The 19,989-nt window shown below is 44.3% G+C and overlaps 1 protein-coding gene across 5 annotated transcripts; it reads left to right on the forward strand.

Annotated features, from left to right (window-relative positions):
- Positions 1 to 1,409: 1,409 nt before the first annotated feature.
- On the forward strand, positions 1,410 to 19,970 carry KIFC3 (kinesin family member C3). 5 transcript variants are annotated; one of them, XM_069966427.1, is made up of 19 exons: positions 1,410 to 1,685; positions 3,482 to 3,569; positions 5,803 to 6,299; positions 6,411 to 6,455; positions 8,077 to 8,184; positions 8,322 to 8,543; positions 12,790 to 12,963; positions 13,545 to 13,692; positions 13,918 to 14,048; positions 14,128 to 14,239; positions 14,494 to 14,675; positions 14,756 to 14,860; positions 14,940 to 15,070; positions 15,280 to 15,403; positions 15,493 to 15,622; positions 15,739 to 15,968; positions 16,865 to 16,999; positions 17,867 to 17,930; positions 19,808 to 19,970. In XM_069966427.1, the coding sequence occupies exons 2-19, from the start codon at positions 3,545 to 3,547 to the stop codon at positions 19,831 to 19,833; spliced, it is 2,589 nt and encodes an 862-aa protein (XP_069822528.1). In that variant the 5' UTR covers positions 1,410 to 1,685; positions 3,482 to 3,544; the 3' UTR covers positions 19,834 to 19,970. The 5 variants fall into 5 exon arrangements, with proteins under 5 accessions (XP_069822528.1, XP_069822527.1, XP_069822526.1 ...); XM_069966426.1 differs by having other exon boundaries at positions 1,410 to 1,600; XM_069966425.1 differs by lacking the exon at positions 1,410 to 1,685 and adding an exon at positions 5,583 to 5,653 and having other exon boundaries at positions 3,491 to 3,569.
- The last annotated feature ends 19 nt before the right edge of the window (positions 19,971 to 19,989 follow it).

Genomic DNA, 19,989 nt, shown 5'->3' on the forward strand with positions numbered 1-19,989 from the left:
CATATATCCTTCAGGGTAGTCATCCTTTTCGCCTTTACCTCGGCTTTCAAGGATTTGATCTTTGCAGAAAACTCTGGTCTTTTTTTTTTTTTTAATCCTGGGAGCCACATCAGCTTGGAACCTCTCTTACGGCCCCCATACACTTTATACTAATGTTATCCAGGTTTGGCCATCTGCATAAGGTGTGTGGGCACCTTGGCCAATGGATTTTCAGTGCCTGAACCCTTTTTTCTAAGAGGGATGTATGGGATGCCAGGTGAGATAACTGTTGGCCAAATGATCGTTCTTCCAACAGTTACTGAAGGTGTATGGCCACCTTTACCATATTCATTTTCTTTCCTACCTGACCTGTTTTTTGTTTTTTTTTAAATGATGATATAATGTATGAGAAGTTTTTGGCAGCAGACTCTTTCTTCCCATACCTTGATCTGATGACCTCTGGATGTTGCTGGAGACTTCTTACTTGCAGGTCTTTCCCCACCATAACTCGGAGTCTTGCAACTCTCAGCCATTACCAGAGGATGAGCGCCTATATTGCAGTGTAACCTTCCAGGACTATTCAGCCCTGATCCATAGCTTCTACTCTTCACTTCTTGCCGGCCTGGTCCTGCAGTTGGAGGCCCTGTACTCTAATGGCTTATTCCCAAGTCCCGTATTCCATGGAAGCTACAGATGGGGAGCCCTGTAGTAAACTCGTTCCCTGCCCAGCATCATGTATCAGTATGATGCTGGAAAATGAAGCAGATGTGTGGCTGTGTCATTACAGTGACCCAATGAATCAAACACTTTCCAGCTCCCGGCATCATATTGATACATGATGCTGTGTGGAGAAAGAGTCCACTACAGGGCTTTCTCTTCTGTAGCTTCCATGGAATACGGACGTCAGAATAAAACACTTCTGGGAAAGGCAGGTGAAGCTCATGAGGACACACAGACACACCAGGTGACCACACCTGCTTAAACTCCAGTCACTTCTAGAGCTGCAGTCACCATTATATTGTTGATCGTGTCTTATATTCCTTTCACCATCCAGAACGCATTCACTATTCTGATATTAAATCATTTCTCTTTTTCTTTCCCTTTTTCTCTTGTACTTTTTCTCCTTTTGCTTTCTAGCTCTCTTTCTACCTATTAATTTCTCTTCTTCTTTCCCTCCTTCCTTTCCTTAGGTACATCCTTCCTCCTTTCCCGCCTTTCTTCTTTCCTATTTCTCTGTCTCTTCTCCTTTTTTTTATCTTATTTTCTTCACTTTATCTAACTTATCTGCCCCTTCCTCACTATTCTGCTATTACGTCATGTCTCCCTATTCCCTCCTCCTCCTCCCTCTTTTTTTGTCTCCTTTTCTTCTCTCTCTCTCTCTCTCTCTCTCTCTCTCTCTCTCTCTCTCTCTCTTTCTCTCTCCCTGACCTTCTTTATCTTTCTTGCTCTTTTCACCCCTCTCTTCCTCTGCTTTTTTCTCACCATCACATAGCAGGCTAGGCAGAGTTGGGTAACACAGGAATGTAGCAGATACTTGGGGTGTGGTGCCTGGATGAGCAGATGAGGAGAGGTTTCCCTGTATTACAGAGTCAGTAAGATCAGAGAACTCTGCTACTGGGAGGTAGGTCTCAGATATGTGTGAGGGTTGGCGGTGGGCACCAATCTCCCCTCTGACATCCAGAGTGGGACTGGAAGATTAATCTGAGGTGCGTGATGTATATAGTGTGATGTATATGTAGAGCATCTGGCATGAGGCTGATGTGTATGTAGTGTATTGATGATGTCATTATGGCTAGAATTGTAACAAGTAGGCATTCTCTAGGATTACTGGAGTACAGGTTTCTAATTTTAGTAAGAATGGATTCTTTATTGTAAGAGCAGTAAAACTATAGAACTGCCTGCCAGCGGAGGTGGTCATGGTATATTAAGTAAGAGATCAAAGATACCTTGTAGGAGGGTTTGTCTTCTTCTGGATTAGCATTAAAGGATAATAGACTGAAGTGGATGGTTATATCTACTCTTCAGCCTCACAAACTGTGTTAATATGGAGTATATGATGTGTGCCTTTGTGTAGTGTAGATGTCTTCTATCCGGGTAGACATACAAAATGTACAAATGGATAAGTTCACTGCCACCCTAAAAGCGGATGGAAATTGGGTATTACAGCTATATAGATTTTTTAATTTACTTCTATTTAAACATCTCAAGTCTTCCAGTACTTATCAGCTGCTGTATGTATTGTAGAAAGTGGCATATTCTTTCCAGTCTGACAAAGTGCTTTCTACTGCCACCACTGTCCCTGACAGGGACTGTACAGAGCAGTAGCAAATCCCCATAGAAAATCTCTCCTGCTTTGGACAGTTTCTGTCAGGGACAGAGATGGCAGCAGGGAGCTAAGTGTCAGACTGGGAAGAATATAGCACTTACTGTAGGGCATACAGCAGCTGATAAGTACTGGAAGACTTAAGTGTTTTTTTTTAAGAAGTAATGAGGTACTGTGTAGATGTCTTGTATCTAGGGTTTGTATATAGTATAGCTGTCTGCTATCTAGAGTATAACCTCAGTCTATTATATGTAGTGTATGATGGGTATGTAGAATAGGAGACATCTATGTAGTATGTGATTTGTATGGAGTTTATAATGTAGATGTCTTCTATGTAGGATATGACATCTTTGTAAGCTATAGAGTAGATGTCTTGTTGTATAATGTAAATTCTTTGTATTTAGAGAATGATATGTGTAGTATATAGTCTAGATGTCTTCAACTCCAGAAACAACATCAAATCCATATACATCAAGACTTTATACTACACGTACCATAAAACATGTACATTATACACTACATAGGGTATACTGAGGTTATATCCTACACACAACACATCTACACTATACTATACTATACATCAAATGTTTTCTATGTAGAGTAGGATACTTGTGTTGTGTACAGTCTAGATGTCTTCTATGCAGGATATGTCTGGTACAACCTCTGTGTTATATATTTAGCACATGGAGTTGATGTCTTTTAAGTAGGATATAACCCGGGGGAATTGTAAGTAGTGATGCTGTGTGTATGAGTGCTATTCATGTTGGGGATGTTAAATATTTCATGTGTCAAGTATCAGGTTTACTGCAGACAGGGGCGGCTCTCTTGTTATGTGGAGATAACACGTGACAAGTACTGAGCCACCAGGAGCTGTTCTCATTGTGACACTATCAAGTATATTACTATGATTGGTAGGAAGACTACCAGATACTATACAGATCACATTAGTATTGGAGGACCTGAAGACAGATTTTTTTGAGCCAAAGCCAGGAATGGACTATAAACAGAGATTAGGTCATAAAGGAAAGACTGAGATTTCTCCTCTTTTCAAATCCATTCCTGGATTTGGCATAAAAAATCTGTCAGATAATCTGTTGGTGTAATAGGGCCCTATCTGTTAATGCTCTGTATCTATATAGGATGTGTCTACATTATAACAGGGTGTCTCTGTCTCCCCAGGGTGCCAAGGACTGCAGTCTGCATCAGTTCTCCCAGCGCTGCATCTCCAGTCTGACCCCTTGTATGAGGGATACCCAGAGACCCAGTGGTAAGTGTCCCCACCCAGCAGGGTACAGGAGGGGATAAAAGCTGCATGATCAGGTTAGATCACATTCCTGCCTTTATTAGACAGCCTCAGGCCCAGATATACATGGGCCTGAAGCCAAGACCATCAGCCTGCAGCCAAAGGGACTGCACCAGGTATGCTATTTAGAATATGTATGTCCTTTCCAGTGCTGAGTATCAGGTATATGTCTTTGTATGCTGCCAGTGTCTCATAGAGAGCTGAGTATAACTCCTGTATCAGGTATATATCTTGTACAGGGTCAGATATACTTGCAGTTTAGGAATATGTATTGTACAGAGCCGAATATACTGCCAATTTTAGGTACATGTCTTGTGCATATGGGATGATGGTTGTAGTTCTTTAATTGTCTGTCACCTGTCTCTGAAATGGGTTGTAGTCAATGAGTGACTCTCTCTTCCTTTGCTCCTCTGTCTGGGGCTGTCTCTGACATGGGTTGTAGTTTCTTAACCGTTTTTCTCTGGCGTCACTCCTGTTTTTCCAGTTTGTCTCTTACATGAGTTGTAGTCTCTGAGATGTCTCTGACAATGCTCCTGTTTCTCAGGCTGTCCCTGATGTGGATTGTAGTCTCTAAGTTGTCCCTCACATTGCTCTTCTTTCTCAGGCTGTCTATGAGTTGTCCCTCATGCTGCTCTTGTTTCTCAGGCTTTCCCTGATGTGGGTTGTAGTCTCTGAGTTGTCTCTCTCATGCTGCTCCTGTTTCTCAGGCTGTCTCTGATGTGGGTTGTAGTCTCTCAGTTGTCCCTTATGCTGCTCTTGTTTCTCAGGCTGTCCCTGATGTGGGTTGTAGTCTCTCAGTTGTCCCTCATGCTGCTCTTGTTTCTCAGGCTTTCCCTGATGTGGGTTGTAGTCTCTCAGTTGTCCCTTATGCTGCTCCTGTTTCTCAGGCTGTCTCTGATGTGTGTTGAAGCCTCTGAGTTGTCCCTCATGTTGCTCTTGTTTCTCAGTCTGTCCCTGATGTGGGTTGTAGTCTCTCAGTTGTCCCTCATGTTGCTCTTGTTTCTCAGTCTGTCCCTGATGTGGGTTGTAGTCTCTCAGTTGTCCCTCATGTTGCTTCTGTTTCTCAGGCTGTCCTTGCTGTGGGTTGTAGTCTCTGAGTTGTCACTCTCATGTTGCTCCTGTTTCTCAGTCTGTCCCTGATGTGGGTTGTAGTCTCTGAGTTGTCCCTCATGTTGCTCTTGTTTTTCAGGCTGTCCCTCATGTGGGTTGTAGTCTCTGAGTTGTCTCTCTCATGTTGCTCCTGTTTCTCAGGCTGTCCCTCATGTGGGGTGTAGTCTCTGAGTTGTCTCTCTCATGTTGCTCCTGTTTCTCAGGCTGTCCCTCATGTGGGGTGTAGCCTCTGAGTTGTCCCTTATGCTGCTCTTGTTTCTCAGTCTGTCCCTGATGTGGGTTGTAGTCTCTCAGTTGTCCCTCATGTTGCTTCTGTTTCTCAGGCTGTCCTTGCTGTGGGTTGTAGTCTCTGAGTTGTCACTCTCACGTTGCTCCTGTTTTTCAGGCTGTCTCTGATATGGGTTGTAGTCTCTGAGTTAGGCGCCCTCCCTCTGCTCCTCTTCCTCCCCCTTCCTCCCCTCTCCAGGCTCCCTCCCAGTGTTGAGCTCTCACTTTCCTGCCTGAAGTTTGTTATGGACCCTGGCACTCTCTATGAGGTATGGATCAGCAGCGACAGGCAGCTTGTGGGCACAGGGGCGAGACGCTATGTGTGCAGGGCACAGCTTTCTTGGTGCGTAGCTTCAGCAGCTTAATGGTTAACAGTGAGCGGACTTGTGTATGTGGAATGTACAGGAGGGTGACCTTGGTGCAGGCAGTGGTGGCAGTGAGGAACAATCCAGCGCTTCACCAGCTCTGGAGAGGCAAGAAATTCCTCTCTGCTGTGCTCATGGGAATGGCATTCATTTCCTTGTTGACGTCCTGACATTACCAGATAAAATCCACTTCTTATTTCTTCCTGTGATATCTTAAACCTCTCTGAGAAACCAGGGACCGATGAACTGAAAGGGTTAACTGCAAACAGATGGGACAGGACAGCAAACAAAGTTTCAGCTCTGAGGGTCAGTATACAACCTATGGTTTCTGGGGCTCCACCTGCAATACAGGATTACAAGCGACAATGTTTTCACTTTGTTCTGTTTGTATGAATGTGTTTGCCCCCTGTCTGGTGGACAGGAGTTTATATTAACTTACTGTTTGTTCATGTCAGGCTGCTGGTGGTGTGTGGTTGGGAAAACCTATGGTGCTCCTATCCCTTTGACCATGGTGGGGTCTCTGAAACAAGATGGTCAAGGTCCCCCAGAAAGAGAGGAGCCAGGGCAGAGGCCTCAGGAGCTGAGAGGAGCACAGAGACTGCCATCAATGGCAAAAGTCCAAGAGAGAAGAACACAGCAGGAGGGGAAAACTGCTCCAGGAAAGCGATGGCCTGAGCTCAGTAAACAGCAGGAAAACACAGGAGACGTCAAAGTACAGTTGCAGCTAATGAGACTTCAGGCAGAGCCGAGACGTCAACAGGAAAAAGATGACAAGAGACAGAATAAGCGTGAACACCCAGCAGAAATCAGACAGCTGGAGAGTGAGAGCTCCAGTCATGGAAAGAGCGCGTATGTGGATGACCACATGTTACATGTGAAGTTGCACGACATGCAGGACATGTTAGAACAGAAGCAGAAGGAGCATGAACAGATGTGCAAGAAACTTGAAGAGGTGAGGCGTTGTCATCCATATGGGCTGTTTTATTACACATAGGGGCTGCGTGGTGACCTTTGCAGGCCCCCTAACATGGCCACCCTGATGGTTTTTGCTTGTGTTTTACAGATGCAACATCAGGCTGAAGAGATCTCTAGTCTTCACACCCAGCAAGTAAGTGGCTCTATAGATCCCACAACTAATGGAGACAGTAATGAGATGTTTTACAAAAAAAGCTGGATTAATAATAGTACAGTGGTGCCTTGGATTACGAGCATAATTTGTTCTGGGACCGTCCTTGTAATCCAAATCCACTCTTAAACCAAAGCAAGTTTTCCCATAAGAAAATATTCTAAAGCCCCCCCCCCCCAAAAAAAAAAAAATAGTCATTTTTTTATTTCTGAATAACACGTAAAAAAATGAAACAAACATTTAGAAACAGCTGAATATGTCATATTATAAGTTACTGTACAGTATAGTATCAGCATGTGGAGTATAATGTATAGTAAGTGCATAAACCTGAAGAAACAGCAGCAGTTTGTAGATACAGGATGGAACTGCAGATCCCCATAATGCAGTAGCGTAGTACAACAGGCTAGAATAGAGAAGCAGGGCTGCTGTCAGAGGTCTGTGTGGTGACATGACTGCAGTTGGGAAGGGGTGTGTGTTCAGCATGGACCAATCAGGAAAAGAGAATCAGAGGTGTGCAGGAGGATGGTGACAGAAACTTTTCTATACAGCAATGTGAATGGAGGAGTGTAAGTACAGGAAGATTATAGCAGGAATGGAGAGGATGGGAAACACAAGGGCTGACAAAGATTGCAGGGAGCATGAAGGAATAAGCAGGACATATGTGGGCACATACATGCAGCACTCTCTGTACAGGAAGAGAGAAATCACAGCTATGTAGACATTACCTTCACAGTCCTGTCCCCTGATGCAGGCCCCAGCCTGAAGTGGATCTGCTATAATTTGGAAGGTTAACATTATTTAACATTATTAACATTATTTAATGTTATACAGAGGTTAGGAGACAAATGAAGGGTAGACTGAGCAATAGTTTTTATCTTTGCATGGACTTCCATTACAGATGGTGAGGCCCAGGCATCATTTAGTCTATTAGGTGAGGCTCCCATAGAAAAAGCACTGCTGTAGACCATGCTATGCTGACCAAGCTCTTCTTGCAAAACGCTTTAAATCCAAGTTACTCTTGGATTGAGAGCATGGTGGCTCAGTGGTTAGCACTGTAGCCTTGCAGCGCTGGAGTCCTGGGTTCAAATTCGACCAAGGACAACATCTGCAAAAAGTTTGTATATTCTCTCCGTGTTTGCGTGGGTTTCCTCCGGGTACTCCGGTTTTCTCCCACACCCGAAAAAAAAACCATACAGATAGGTGAAGCGCTGCGGAATCTGTGTGCGCTATACAAATAATAAAAAAAACAAACAACCAAGGTGCCACTGTATAAAAATATATCGCTATATTCCTACTATTAGGAGAATGGACGCACGTAATACAGTCCTAGAACACCATTTATATTTAATATACTCCAAAAAAAGAAAGTTCATAACAATCTCAGGGGTTCATGCAAATAAATGTACAAAAATAATTATTCTTCCATAGCAGGGAATGTTATGTTTCAATCTAAATTAGAACATGCTCAATAAAGACCTACTGTAGGTTAAAATCATTGATGTGAACCAGCCACTGAAGGTAGGGTGACCCCACAGTAAACCTCTATATGGGGAATTAATTTACATTTACAATAATTTGTGTGGCCTCTTCTTTTTTTTTTCAGGGGGGGACAGATTTAGAGAAGCACCGTGACCTCCTGGTGTCAGAGAATGGACGTCTAAGACAGGAGTTGCAGCGGCTGAGAAGTCGACTGGACTGTAAAAGTAACCAGGTAACACCATGTCCCGTCATAACCTAAAGTCTATAAGTCTGAGCCCAACTTCAGATCCGATCACTCTGTGGAGACCTCACCTTATTGTACCAGCAAAAAAATCTCATGATCGTCCCATGATTGTACTTGTGTTCCAGGAGCTGGCATCTCTGAGGGAACGTCTACTTCACATGGAGCAGGAGGAGAGCGAGAGAAAGGCATTAATTTGCACTTTGCAACGTGAGGTGCAGCAGAAAGCAGAGAGGCTTGCCGAGGCCGAACTCCGAGTGAGAGACTCAGTACGTGAGAGGGTGGAAGAAGAAGAGAGGCTAAATCGCAGATTAAGGGAGTTCCAGCTTTCCCAGCAGCCACAGATAAAGGTTTGGGGTTAATTACCATTTGTTCCCCTGAATATTATGGCAAAAGCACACAAATGTCTCTGTCCTTTTCCTGCTGGAATCTTAAAGTGTACCTGTCAAAAAATCCTGAATGTTCTAGGGACAGTGTTGTGTTTGCCACTAGGCACCCAATAGCCTATGCCCAGGGCGGCAGTGTTGAGGGAGGCGGCATATATATGAGTAAAACAAAAGTTAAATATTTTTCATGTGGCAGATGTCACAAGGCTGTGGCCCGAAGAAAAAAATCAATTCACCCCTTTGGATGAATCTACGTAGGTCAGAACTGCTGCCCAATTTATCAGCAGATTATGTTGTGGATTACTATTATTATTATTATAGGGGCTGGTGAATCCACAACACAATCCTCATGTAACGTTTGGGATTTTGCTGTGTATTTATGACAGATCTGCATGTGCTGATGTGGAATGACCCCAATGGGGTTTATTCAGTCCAAGAGTCTAAGGCAGCACAAGCTGTAAACATTACCCTGCCTTGGGACATGTCAAAAGTTTTTATTGGTCAGTGTCTAAGTGTTCAGACCCCAAGTGATCACTAGAAGAGAGTGGAAAGAAACGTGTGACAGTCCGCTTCTCAGCCCGTTTAGTATCTATGGTCACATGGACTAGCATTATTTGACTCTCAGCCTGTTTAGTATCTATGGTCATATGCAGGGGCCGTAGCAGCGATAGAGGTCGCTATGGGACCCACCACATCAGAGGTGGGGGGCATCCCTGCAATACATTGGGCCTCCTGATTTGTCTACATAATACCAAGGGAGCTGGGGGACACTATGTACTGGGGGGTAGGATAAAAGAGGACACTATGTGTGGGTGGGGGTGATACTAGGTGAGATGCCTACCACGAGGGATGCTAGGGGAGATGCTTTCCATGAGGGATGCTAAGGAAGATGCCTATCATGGGGGACACTACCTACTGGTGGTGGTTTACCAGGGGAGATGCCTAACATATGCAATCTACTGGGCAGAGGGCTAATAAACAGGGGGACTACCTACAGTGGGATGGGGAGGAGGGGGGGGGGCCCAATCAAAAGTTTGCTATGGGGCCCAGCCCTTTCTAGTTATGCCCCTGGTCATATGGACTTGCATTATGAGACTGCCAGCCTGTTTTGCATCTGTGGTCTCATGGACTTGCATTATGAGACTGTCTCAGTCATGTGACACAGAGCTTGGAAAGAATGTGCTAAGCATTCCCTTCTTAACACTCAGACCTAGACCAATCAGACCAATTTGTTATGTCTTTATTTAAAAGAAGAGAAAGGGCACTGTCAACACCCAGTCACTAACCCATTCACTATCAGCCTGTTCCCCAACTACAGACTGACTCAAGGCCTCTTACCTTATCCAGCATTAAAGGGGTATTCCACTGAACCATAACTTTTGATATGCTGCTGCCCATGGTGAGACTAACAATTCATTCCATACTTATCTATTTGGTTTCCTTCCCCCAGTTCTCAGCTGCTGCTTTCTGCTGAAAACGCAAAAATCTGTATGTGAGCTTTTCTCTTGGTCTCCCCTCTACTTTCTGAGACAGCTGATGTAAGTCCCTGACTGGCTTTATCTGCAACATTGTAGCTTCTTTGTAATGCTGGGAGGATTAATCCCATTAGCAACTTGACCTCAAAATAACCCTCCCAGCATTACAAAGAAGCTACAATGTTGCAGATAATGCCTGCCACTGACTTTTTTTTACATCATCTGTCTCAGAAGGGAGGGGGGAGGAGGGGGAGACAGATAGAGAGAGGTTCAAACGCAGAGTTTTGTGTTTTCAGCAGAAAGCAGCAGCTCAGAACTGGGGGAAGGAGACTGAATAGATAATAACATGTATGGAATGAATTGTTAGTCTCACCATGGACAGCAAAATTTCAAAAGTTATGTTTGAGTGGAATACTCCTTTAACTAGAAGCAAAAAAACCCAAAAACATTTATACCTTGCTGAAATGTTCTTGTCCTCACTGTATTAGAGTGCGTTCACACTGAGGAATCCACATGGAGAAGTTCCCGTGAATTCCGCTGCTCCCGCTCACATCACTGCCCGTCCAATAGAGTTAATTTTATGGTGAGGCGTATTCTGCCTGAGCATAGAAGAATGGAGTATACAGCACGGGTGAGGGTCAAGTGGGAGTGCGCGGGGTAAGCGTCAGAACCCGCGGGATGCTCTCCGAACAGATTCCGTAATCTGAACACGCCCTTAAAGTGGAATGAATATATCTTGTCATTGACCCTAGAAATGAAGACACAAACACTTGGTAATAACAATCTCTCTATAACATCTCCTTCCCCTTCCTGTGTGTGATATACGGCCATGTACAGCACGCAGGAGCTATTTTATTAGTGGAAAGGAAGCTGCTTGAGGACTTCAAGAAAAAGAAAATTTCTGAAAGAAAAACAGTTTACCTTTTCTCAATGTCCTCAGCATCAGTGCGACTTAAGCAGAGGAATATAGGAGGGTATGAAATGGAATCTAGCTCCATAAATACCGGTGTAGCAGGCCAGGTTACCCCCCTCCCAGATTAAACCCGGGTATAGTCTGTACTAGGCTAAACTTTACCCCAGGGTGTAAAATAGCCTTGGTCAGACTATATCCCTCCAGGCCATAATGATATCAATTCACTGGTTTTCTCACCATCTCTAATCTGTTTAAAAGTATGCAGACCTTTTTTTTTCTTTTTTTATTATACTCAGACATACAGCTGCTTCCTCTTGTTGGAAAATAAACAGCCTAGGCCGGACTGGTTTTCTCACTTTGTGGGAGAATTATCTAAGGCTATGTTCACACTACGTAAATGTATACGCTCCGGCCGGGATCCCGTGCGGCTCCGCAAATAACTGACATGTCAGTTTTCTGCATCCGCAATTCAATGAATTGCGGCCGTAGGAAACCTTATCAGTTCACACAGTTGTGCGCTATGGGAAGTTCTGTTGCGGGCGTGTGCTGATGCGCCCACATCAGAACCTTGCGGCCGGAAAGATCATCCGGCCAGTACTTAAGTACCGTAATGTACACGTACACGTAATGTGAACATAGCCTAAGGGTGTAAAATGTAGACTGGTGAAAACTGGCCCCAGCAAACAATCACAGCTCCTCTTTCTTTTCACCAGAGCTGGAAGCTGAGCTGTGATTGGTTGTTGTGGCCAGTTTGCACCAGTCTAAATTTTACACCCTTTGATAAATCTCCCCCTTTGTCTTAAATTTTTTGAAAATTGTGCTATCCCTTATCTCTGCAGGGCTTCTGGGTCATCTGACAGGTCAAATGCTGATCAGGTGACCCATAAACATTTGGCTGATAATCACCCCATGTAAAGCCACCTTTATAAGTTAAAGTTTCAGAACACTATGAATTCCTTATTTTTGAACACTCAGGTTTTTCTAATTGAAGTAATAAGTCTATGGGGGAATTTATCATCTGCGCAATTTTTTTAAGCAGGAGGTGCTTTTTATGGGTTGCGCAAAATTTTTATGGTTGTTGCGCAAAAATTACCATTAGGCGCAAGTGCCTTAAAAAATCTTCCCAATTTTTTGCACGATGTTTGCCTAAAACAGCTTGGCTAAAAAACTACACTAGGGTAGGAGTGGAGTTCTGCTGCAATATATTTGGGGCATAAACTGAAAATTCGCACAATATGAAAATGATGAAAAATAGTGCAAAACATCATTATTAACCAACAGAAATAGTGCAAACGCAATAATAAATGTTGCCCTATGTGTTTAGACTTTTAAGATTTATGTCAGTTAGCATTCCCACTTCAGCGTCTCTTCCCCTATAGGAATGTAACAGCAGGTTAGACGCTGCTGGTTTTCCTTTCAATGTGTCCCACACCACCACAGAAGAAGCAGAATAGATATGAGCAGAGAGTAGATTCAGTCTAGGCCTGGGCACCTCTCAACCCAAACTAAATTTAGTGCACACAGGTATATAGTCTGACAGACTCCTTTTAAGATATTTAACATTCTAAAAAAAATGTGGCCGAGCCCATAGTGTTTGAGCAGTTATAAGGTGTCATCAGGCGTCCCAAGGCGTCATTGGGATTTATCAGTCATCAACCGTGACCAGGTATAGTCAGCAATTATCAACATACATAATCAGGAGTCATCAAGATTTATCAGTTTTCACATGGTATGGTTATATTGCAGATCTTCATGCTAACCTTAACCGTTACATATTTAGGCAATTAAGGTTTATTTGTGTATTGTATGAATTCTATTGTAGTATGTGGTGAAGACTGTCGAGGTTGAGTCCGGAAAAATGAAGGCTGCTCTAAGCCAGGCAGAAGTGAGATGCCTCCATCTCCAGGAACAGTTGGATAGCCAGAACCAGGCCTTAGGGGACATGAAGAAGCAACTACAGCGTGAACAACAAGAAACAGCCAAGCTTCGTGCTCAGGTCAGGCTCTACAACAAACTCGCTAGTATTAAGCAGGCACCAGTCAACCTCTGCCCCTCCCCCCCCAATAACTTCTCCAGGTGACACTGGGGTCCACCCAACAACCTCCCCTGCTGAGATCTGGGCTCCTAACAAACTCCCTAGCTGAAATTGTGGCCACCCCAACAACTCCCTCAACTTAGAACGCCACCCCCCCCCCCCAATAAAACCCTTTCCAGCTGAGATTGGCACCTCCTTACAACCTCCCCAGCTGAGATTGGCACCTCCCAACAACTTCCCCAGTGGAGATTGGTGCCCTCCAACAACCTCCCCAGCTGAATCCCCCCCGCCCCCCCCCCCCCAAAACAACATCTTCGGCTCAGACTGCCTCCCCCCCCTCCCCCAACAACTCCACAGCCGAGATTAGTCCCCTCTCTCACTATGATCAGGCTTTTTGGTGACTTTACGGTCACTCTTTGGGGGGGGGGGGGCTGTTTTGGGATTTTGTTCAGTGTCTCCTTCACCAATTTAAACAGATTCCTGAACAATAAGTGCGATACATCTTGTAAAGTCATTGCATTCATTACCCTCCTTTCCTGCAGTTGGCACTGTATGCGTCAGAGCTTGATCGTGTCCAGGAGCAGATGGTGCAGGAGTTCCGTTCCCTGCAGGAGGAGAAGGAGATTGCTGTAGCTGAGGCATTTGAGCGAGCCCAGGAGGAGATGAGAGCGGTGCATCAGAGCCTGGATGGTGAGTTCCATTTGCCACCAAATTGTCACAGTTAATTGATCCATTCTGCTTCCTTCTGCTAACATTTCCCCATTATCCAATCATCTTTTATCTATCCTCTCATGCCAGGCCAACTGCATATCTCCAGTAAACTGATATATATGTTGTAAAGTCTAAAATGATATTGAGGTCTTCATGATGACATCCATGTTCAATGACTGTTTCTCTTGTCACTAATGATCATAGGTGTTCGCAGGAATCTCCTCATGTTACAGCCAGCACTCCGCACTCTGACCCATGACTACAATGCTCTGAAAAAACAGGTGCGAGACTTCCCTGGCCTGTTATATGAGACCATGCGAGAGGCTCGAGATGAGGTGGGTGCTGTGGGACACCAGATAAAAGGGTAGCTGGTGGGGAGTCTGACATTATTCTATATAATGTTGCCATTTTCAGTTTTCTCTAGCTGTGAAACGTGTTGAAGACACTAACTCTGAGCTCCTCTCCAAATACCGACGAGAACTTTACCTTCGTAAAGAGTGTCACAACCAACTGGTGCGTCTCCGAGGTGAGTGATTACCCCAATCTCTATAGTTCCCCCCTCAAGTATAGACTGGGGCAAAGACTTGGAAGACTTGGGTCAGGGGACAAAGAACCTATGGAATTCATTATTTACTTCATAGATTAGATCCTGCTTATGTTGTCTGCGGATGTAGTGTGGTATGGGAGAGCTGTCTTTTAAGGAGTATGGTGTCTCCATTACATCATATGATTTATTACTTATTAATTATTACATAGAGGTTTCTGTCTTGTCCCCCACAGGTAACATCCGTGTGCTCGCTCGTGTTCGGCCAATCACATCTGAGGATGGGATGGGTCCTGGGGCGCAGAATGTTGTCACCTTTGACCAGGATGATGATGGAATCCTGCAAGTCACAAACAAAGGAAAAATGCAGAATTTTGAATTTGACAAAGTTTTTCCTCCCAGCACAACACAGGAGGAGGTAAAAGCGGGGGAGAGGCCTTGTGTATAACAAGGATTGCAGCATGGACAGGTACTGGATCAGTTCTGTCTGTTTTGCAGGTGTTTGATGAAGTTTCTCCGCTCATCACCTCCTGTCTAGACGGGTACAATGTCTGTATTCTGGCCTATGGACAGACAGGATCTGGTAAAACATACAGCATGGAGGTAAGGGATGATGGAGAGGAGTTTATCTGCTTTATGTTAAGGTGAAGGCATGGGGTTAAACTATATGTCCACCTCTCAGGGTACTTCTGCAAATCCTGGGATAAATCAGAGAGCCCTACGTCTGCTCCTGTCAGTAGTGAGTGAACGGTCCAGCTGCTGGGAACATCATCTGAGCGTCAGCATGGTTGAAATCTACAATGAGACACTGAGGTAACTGCTGCACTGTGTTCCGGTAAAGCACATTACATTCCTAATAAAAATTACACCAACTGCTAACATTACACTAGTCATTGTATCTGTTCTGCCTATTCATATCCTATACAGTACCTGGATTCTTCGTATATATGAATTCTCCATGGTTGTCTTGGTATAATCACTCTGGGGTGGCCACATTTCCCTAACCACTCTGTGACTTTCAGGGATCTGCTGGGCTCTGACTGCCAGAGCTCTCTGGATATAAAGATGGTTCCAGGAAGCACTGGGGAGTTGTATGTCCCAGGGCTGACACAGCACAGTGTAAGGAACATGCAGGACATGAATAAGGTGAGCATGCAGTGATGCTGGAATACTTCACAGCAGCCTATCTCAGGTATATGATACACAAACAGGTCATTTCTCTTTTTCTGTCATAGATTCTGGAACTTGGACGCAAACAGCGAGCTACAGAACACACATATCTTAATGCCCACAGTTCCCGCTCTCACGCCCTCCTCATCCTGACAGCCAAGGGGCGAGAGACTAGCACTGGGATCTGTACAACAGGTGAGTGGGCGCTGCAGCACTACCCTCCACTCAAGCCCCGCAGTGCTCTTTAGAGGCATCCACACAATTAATTAATGCCGGGTGTTATGGAGTAATTGGCTCTATCTTCTCCTCAGGAAAGCTCTACCTGGTGGACCTGGCTGGGTCAGAACGAGTGTCACGGTCAGGAGCGTCTGGGGAGCGTTTGCGGGAGGCTCAGTGCATCAATCGCTCTCTATCTGCACTTGGTGATGTCTTCTCAGCAATGCGGTCTCAGCAGGCCCATGTTCCATACCGCAACTCCAAGCTCACGTACCTGCTGCAGGAAGCTCTGAGCCGAGATGGGAAGGCTCTTCTGCTTCTACAGGTGATTTCCTACAACACTCCTTTCATGGAATATGATCCAGAAGCAAAAAACATGGTTTACATGGATTGTGGATGCTTACATTGATGCTTTGCCTTGTTCGACAACGGGTGTAGCTTAACAGAAAGTGGGCAGACATTGTGATGTAATGTAAGGCAACCTATACTTGCTCTACAAAAAACAGTAGATTACTCCAGGGTAGTGATTTCCCTTATTGTGAAGCCTTGAATAACATGACCTTCAGTTACTCTCTAAGGAGAGGGAAACTACGATAATCTCAACCAAAACCAGCCGTCTGTTTATTTTAGTCTGGCAAATAATGGCCACTATTTCAAAACAATGGCTGTTGTTGTAAAATAATTGCACTTATTTGTCATTAAATGGCGGCCATTCACTCAATATCAACAGTGTGTGAACATAGCCTTTCTGTATTTTCAATCCACTCCTGGTTTTGGTTGCAAAATACGGACCAAAATACTGTGCAAAAATCCTGGATAGGAATTAGGGTGCATTTACACAGAGATTTATCTAACATATGTTTCAAGCTAAAGCCAGGAACAGACTATAAACAGAGAACAGGTCAAAAAGAAAAGCCTAAGGCCCCATTCCATGTTCATTCTTCAGTGCGGACAGAGCAGGAGCGCGCACCTCCCATAGACTCCCATTATAAGCAGGAGGCTAACGACATTCCGTGGCGGAATTGTCCGCCGCGGAATTCCGCAAATTTTGCTCAGTGGGAACGGGGCCTTAGATTTCTCTTTTCAAACCCATTCCTGGCTTTGGCTTGAAACATCTGTCAGATAAATCTCTATGTGTAAAACACACCATTACTAACCCTCTATTATCAGGAGTTTACAACTGGATCTTGCAGAAGTTCCAATCTCTTTACTTGTCTATAGGTTTCACCAGTGGAGCAAAATGTCAGTGAATCTCTCTGTTCCTTACGGTTTGGGGACAGAGTTCGATCTGTGGAGTTGGGAGTCCCAAGCAGGAAAATAGAGCAACCACCAGCAGGGAGCACAGAGAGTTCTGAGGTAAGAGCCCTTCAGCCAGGAAGGCGGCACACTATTAAAGGAGTAGTGCGGTGTTAAGCATTTATTTACTAAATAACACACATTACAAAGTTATACAACTTTGTAATTTGTGTTAAGTGAATGCCCCTCTTCCCCATGTTTCCCCCCACCCACGTCATCTTCAGGAGGCCGGCCAGACCTCTTCAGCCCTCCCTCATGCCGGCCCCCCTACAGCACGTCATCAGCTGCTCAGCCGCGATTGGCCTCCTGAAGATGACGTGATTGTCCCAAGATGGCAGCTGGGGGTCGACAGCAAATGCGTAACTATAATGCACCACACTTCCGGGTCTGGTGTGGGTGGGGGGGAAACACACATTGTATAGTTGTATAACTTTGTAATGTGTTTTATCTAGTAAATAAATGCTTATCACCGCATTACCCCTTTATATGCAGACCTCTCACAATACAAGGCCTCTGCAGCCAGTGGAAAGTGCTGCTTTACTAGGGGGAGATCTGGTAAAACATATGGGGGGACATTTATGAACCTTGCGCCCCTTCTCCCTGACGTACACCTAACGTATGCCCCGCTCGTCTAATAGGCGGACAAGTTGAGTGTGGCAAGGCAGGGAGGAGGTGTGGCCTCCTCCCCTGCCTCATTTACCATGATTTACGCCTGCTCGCTGGAAGCAGGTGAAAATTTGTTGTTCCAAGTGCAGGACTGGCCAGGTTTACTAAGAGGCCTGCACCTCTGAGTGAATCCGGTTGGGGAAAAGGGAATGGGCCTAATTTAAGCCCAGCACACTTGTAAACTGGTCTTAGTAAATGTCCCCCAGAATGCCAGTATTATAAAATTATTCTATCCTATAATCTATGCTTGTTCTTCTCCAGAGCGACAGCCCCTGTCCACGTGGCGCAAGACCATCATCTGTGCGTAAGAAGCTGCCAGCCTCAGGTATACAGAGCACCATAACCATGGGACACATAGTGAGTGAAGGGTTAGGATTTCCTAGGCCTCAAGGCATCCTTTGTGAGAATTTAACTGGGATGTGCATTTACATCTAGGAACTTAAGTAGATTTTAGCAATAGTCAACACCAGTTTTCTGGCATCGATTATAGGAAATCTGTGCTATAGCAGCTACCACCACTTTCTAAAAAGTGCTGAGTGCAGTGTAAAAAGTTGCAAAATGGTAGCTTGTTGGTGGGACTAGCCAACTATCTAATGTTTATAGGACCCTCTCAATTCTCTACTGACAGATGTCAGGGGTTAGAAGGGTCAGGCATGTTGGAGTTCCAACTGCTGTACCCTTTCGCGTTTATATGGAGATAAGATGTTGCTAGAACTGTCTCAGCTGCTTACCTCATGTCTATGGGGTGAATTGGAGAGAGTGTTGTCGGCCTAACAAACATATTAGGCTTTCAGATATTGATGGGGGTGTATGGGCACTTTAAAGCGAATCTGTACCCACAATCTGACCCACAAAATGCTTGTAGCTTCAGATAGCTGCTTTTATTCAAAGATCTGTCCTGGGGTCCGTTCGGCAGGTGATGCAGTTATTGTCCTAAAAAACAACTTTTAAACTTGCAGCCCTGTGCCCAACGGCCGTGGCCAAGATTGTGTATGCATTAGGCTGGCACAACCTCTCTGTCCCTCCTCATCATTAGGAATGCTCCAGGCAGATTGTCTTCTATTCCTCACCTGTGTCAGCCCGGCACATGGGCTGGATCGTTAAGGCACCTGTGCAATGTTCAGACAGGAGAAAATGTTCTAGGGGCATTCCTAATGATGAAGAGGGTGGGGAGGGGGGATGGAGGGGTGGTGCAAAGTTAGGGCACAGATACTCCAAGCCACTGCTGTTTGACTCAGGGCTGAAAGTTTAAAAGTTGTTTTTAGGACAATATCTGCATCACCTGCCGAATGGACCCCAGGACAGATCTTGGATTAAAAGCAGCTATCTGAAGGTACAAGTGGTTTGGGGTGGGGGTCAGATTGTGGGTACAGAGTCGCTGTATATTTACACTGTCTAAAACAGGGTAGTAAATAATACAGATGCCTAGCTAGTTTTATAAACTAGCATTATAAAATCTGACTTTTATATAATTCTTTCTGCCATTTTTATTGTGGTGGTTTCTTCATCACTTTTTTGTGCCAAAAAGTAAGAGGAGTTTATTAAAAATCTATCAAGAACCCTCACATTTACAGGAAGATGAGCATATTTTACCATTTGGCCTTAGGCTTTATTAACACATCAATTTTATTGCCATCTTTTGTAAACAAAAAAACAAAACTGAAATGAATTGGCCGTTCCAAGCCCCCCCCCTAAAAATCTGCTGATAATGCAAACATTGGTGGGAATAAATGTCAAGTCATACATTCTGTTTGGGGTTTCCAGTGCTTCCAGCACACACTCATAATATGGTCAGTTAGAAACTTTTTCCGGTGACACAAAGTAATTATTTTTGAGCTAAAAATGCACCACTTTAGCGCCACAAAATGCCAGCTTTCCATGTAAATTCCTTATTGTCACATATTTAGATTTTGTTTTTGTTTGGCACAAACCCCAGCAAAAAGTACTGGGAAAAGTCTCAATTTCTATTATTGTATAATTTAACAATTATTGCTACAGAAAAAAAAAATAGACACCTCCCCCTCCTAAACAGTGTATGTGAACATGGCCTTAGTACAAAATAATTTTTGGCAATTCGTATATTGAAAATATGGCTGACCAAAAAGTGGCACAAATAGAACACAATTAGAGTGCCAGGTTTTCATGGTTTTCCCCCTCCTGTATGTAATAAAGGTCACTAATAATAATGATGTTTCTTTTTAGTGCGACAGCGGATTGGCTTCCCCTGATGACAGCTCTATCAGCTGAACAATTCCTAGAACTAGATGGTTACATTAACCCTTTGTCTGCTGCCTGTGTACATGTTAATTTGTATTTTAATATATTTCTAGAGACCTACAAATTATTACAGAGTATTTTATAAGAAGTTCCTGCCTCATGTTTTG

Source organism: Dendropsophus ebraccatus, chromosome 4 (assembly GCF_027789765.1).
Source record: "Dendropsophus ebraccatus isolate aDenEbr1 chromosome 4, aDenEbr1.pat, whole genome shotgun sequence".
Taxonomy (NCBI): Eukaryota; Metazoa; Chordata; class Amphibia; order Anura; family Hylidae; genus Dendropsophus; species Dendropsophus ebraccatus.

Excerpts from the sequence above, each read along its gene's own strand:
- KIFC3 (XM_069966425.1), top strand. The coding sequence starts at position 5,617 with ATGGGACAGGACAGCAAACAAAGTTTCAGCTCTGAGG. Across the intron at positions 5,654-5,802 it reads ACAAAGTTTCAGCTCTGAGG|GCTGCTGGTGGTGTGTGGTT; the intron begins GTCAGTATACAA and ends TGTTCATGTCAG. Across the intron at positions 14,240-14,493 it reads CCAACTGGTGCGTCTCCGAG|GTAACATCCGTGTGCTCGCT; the intron begins GTGAGTGATTAC and ends TGTCCCCCACAG.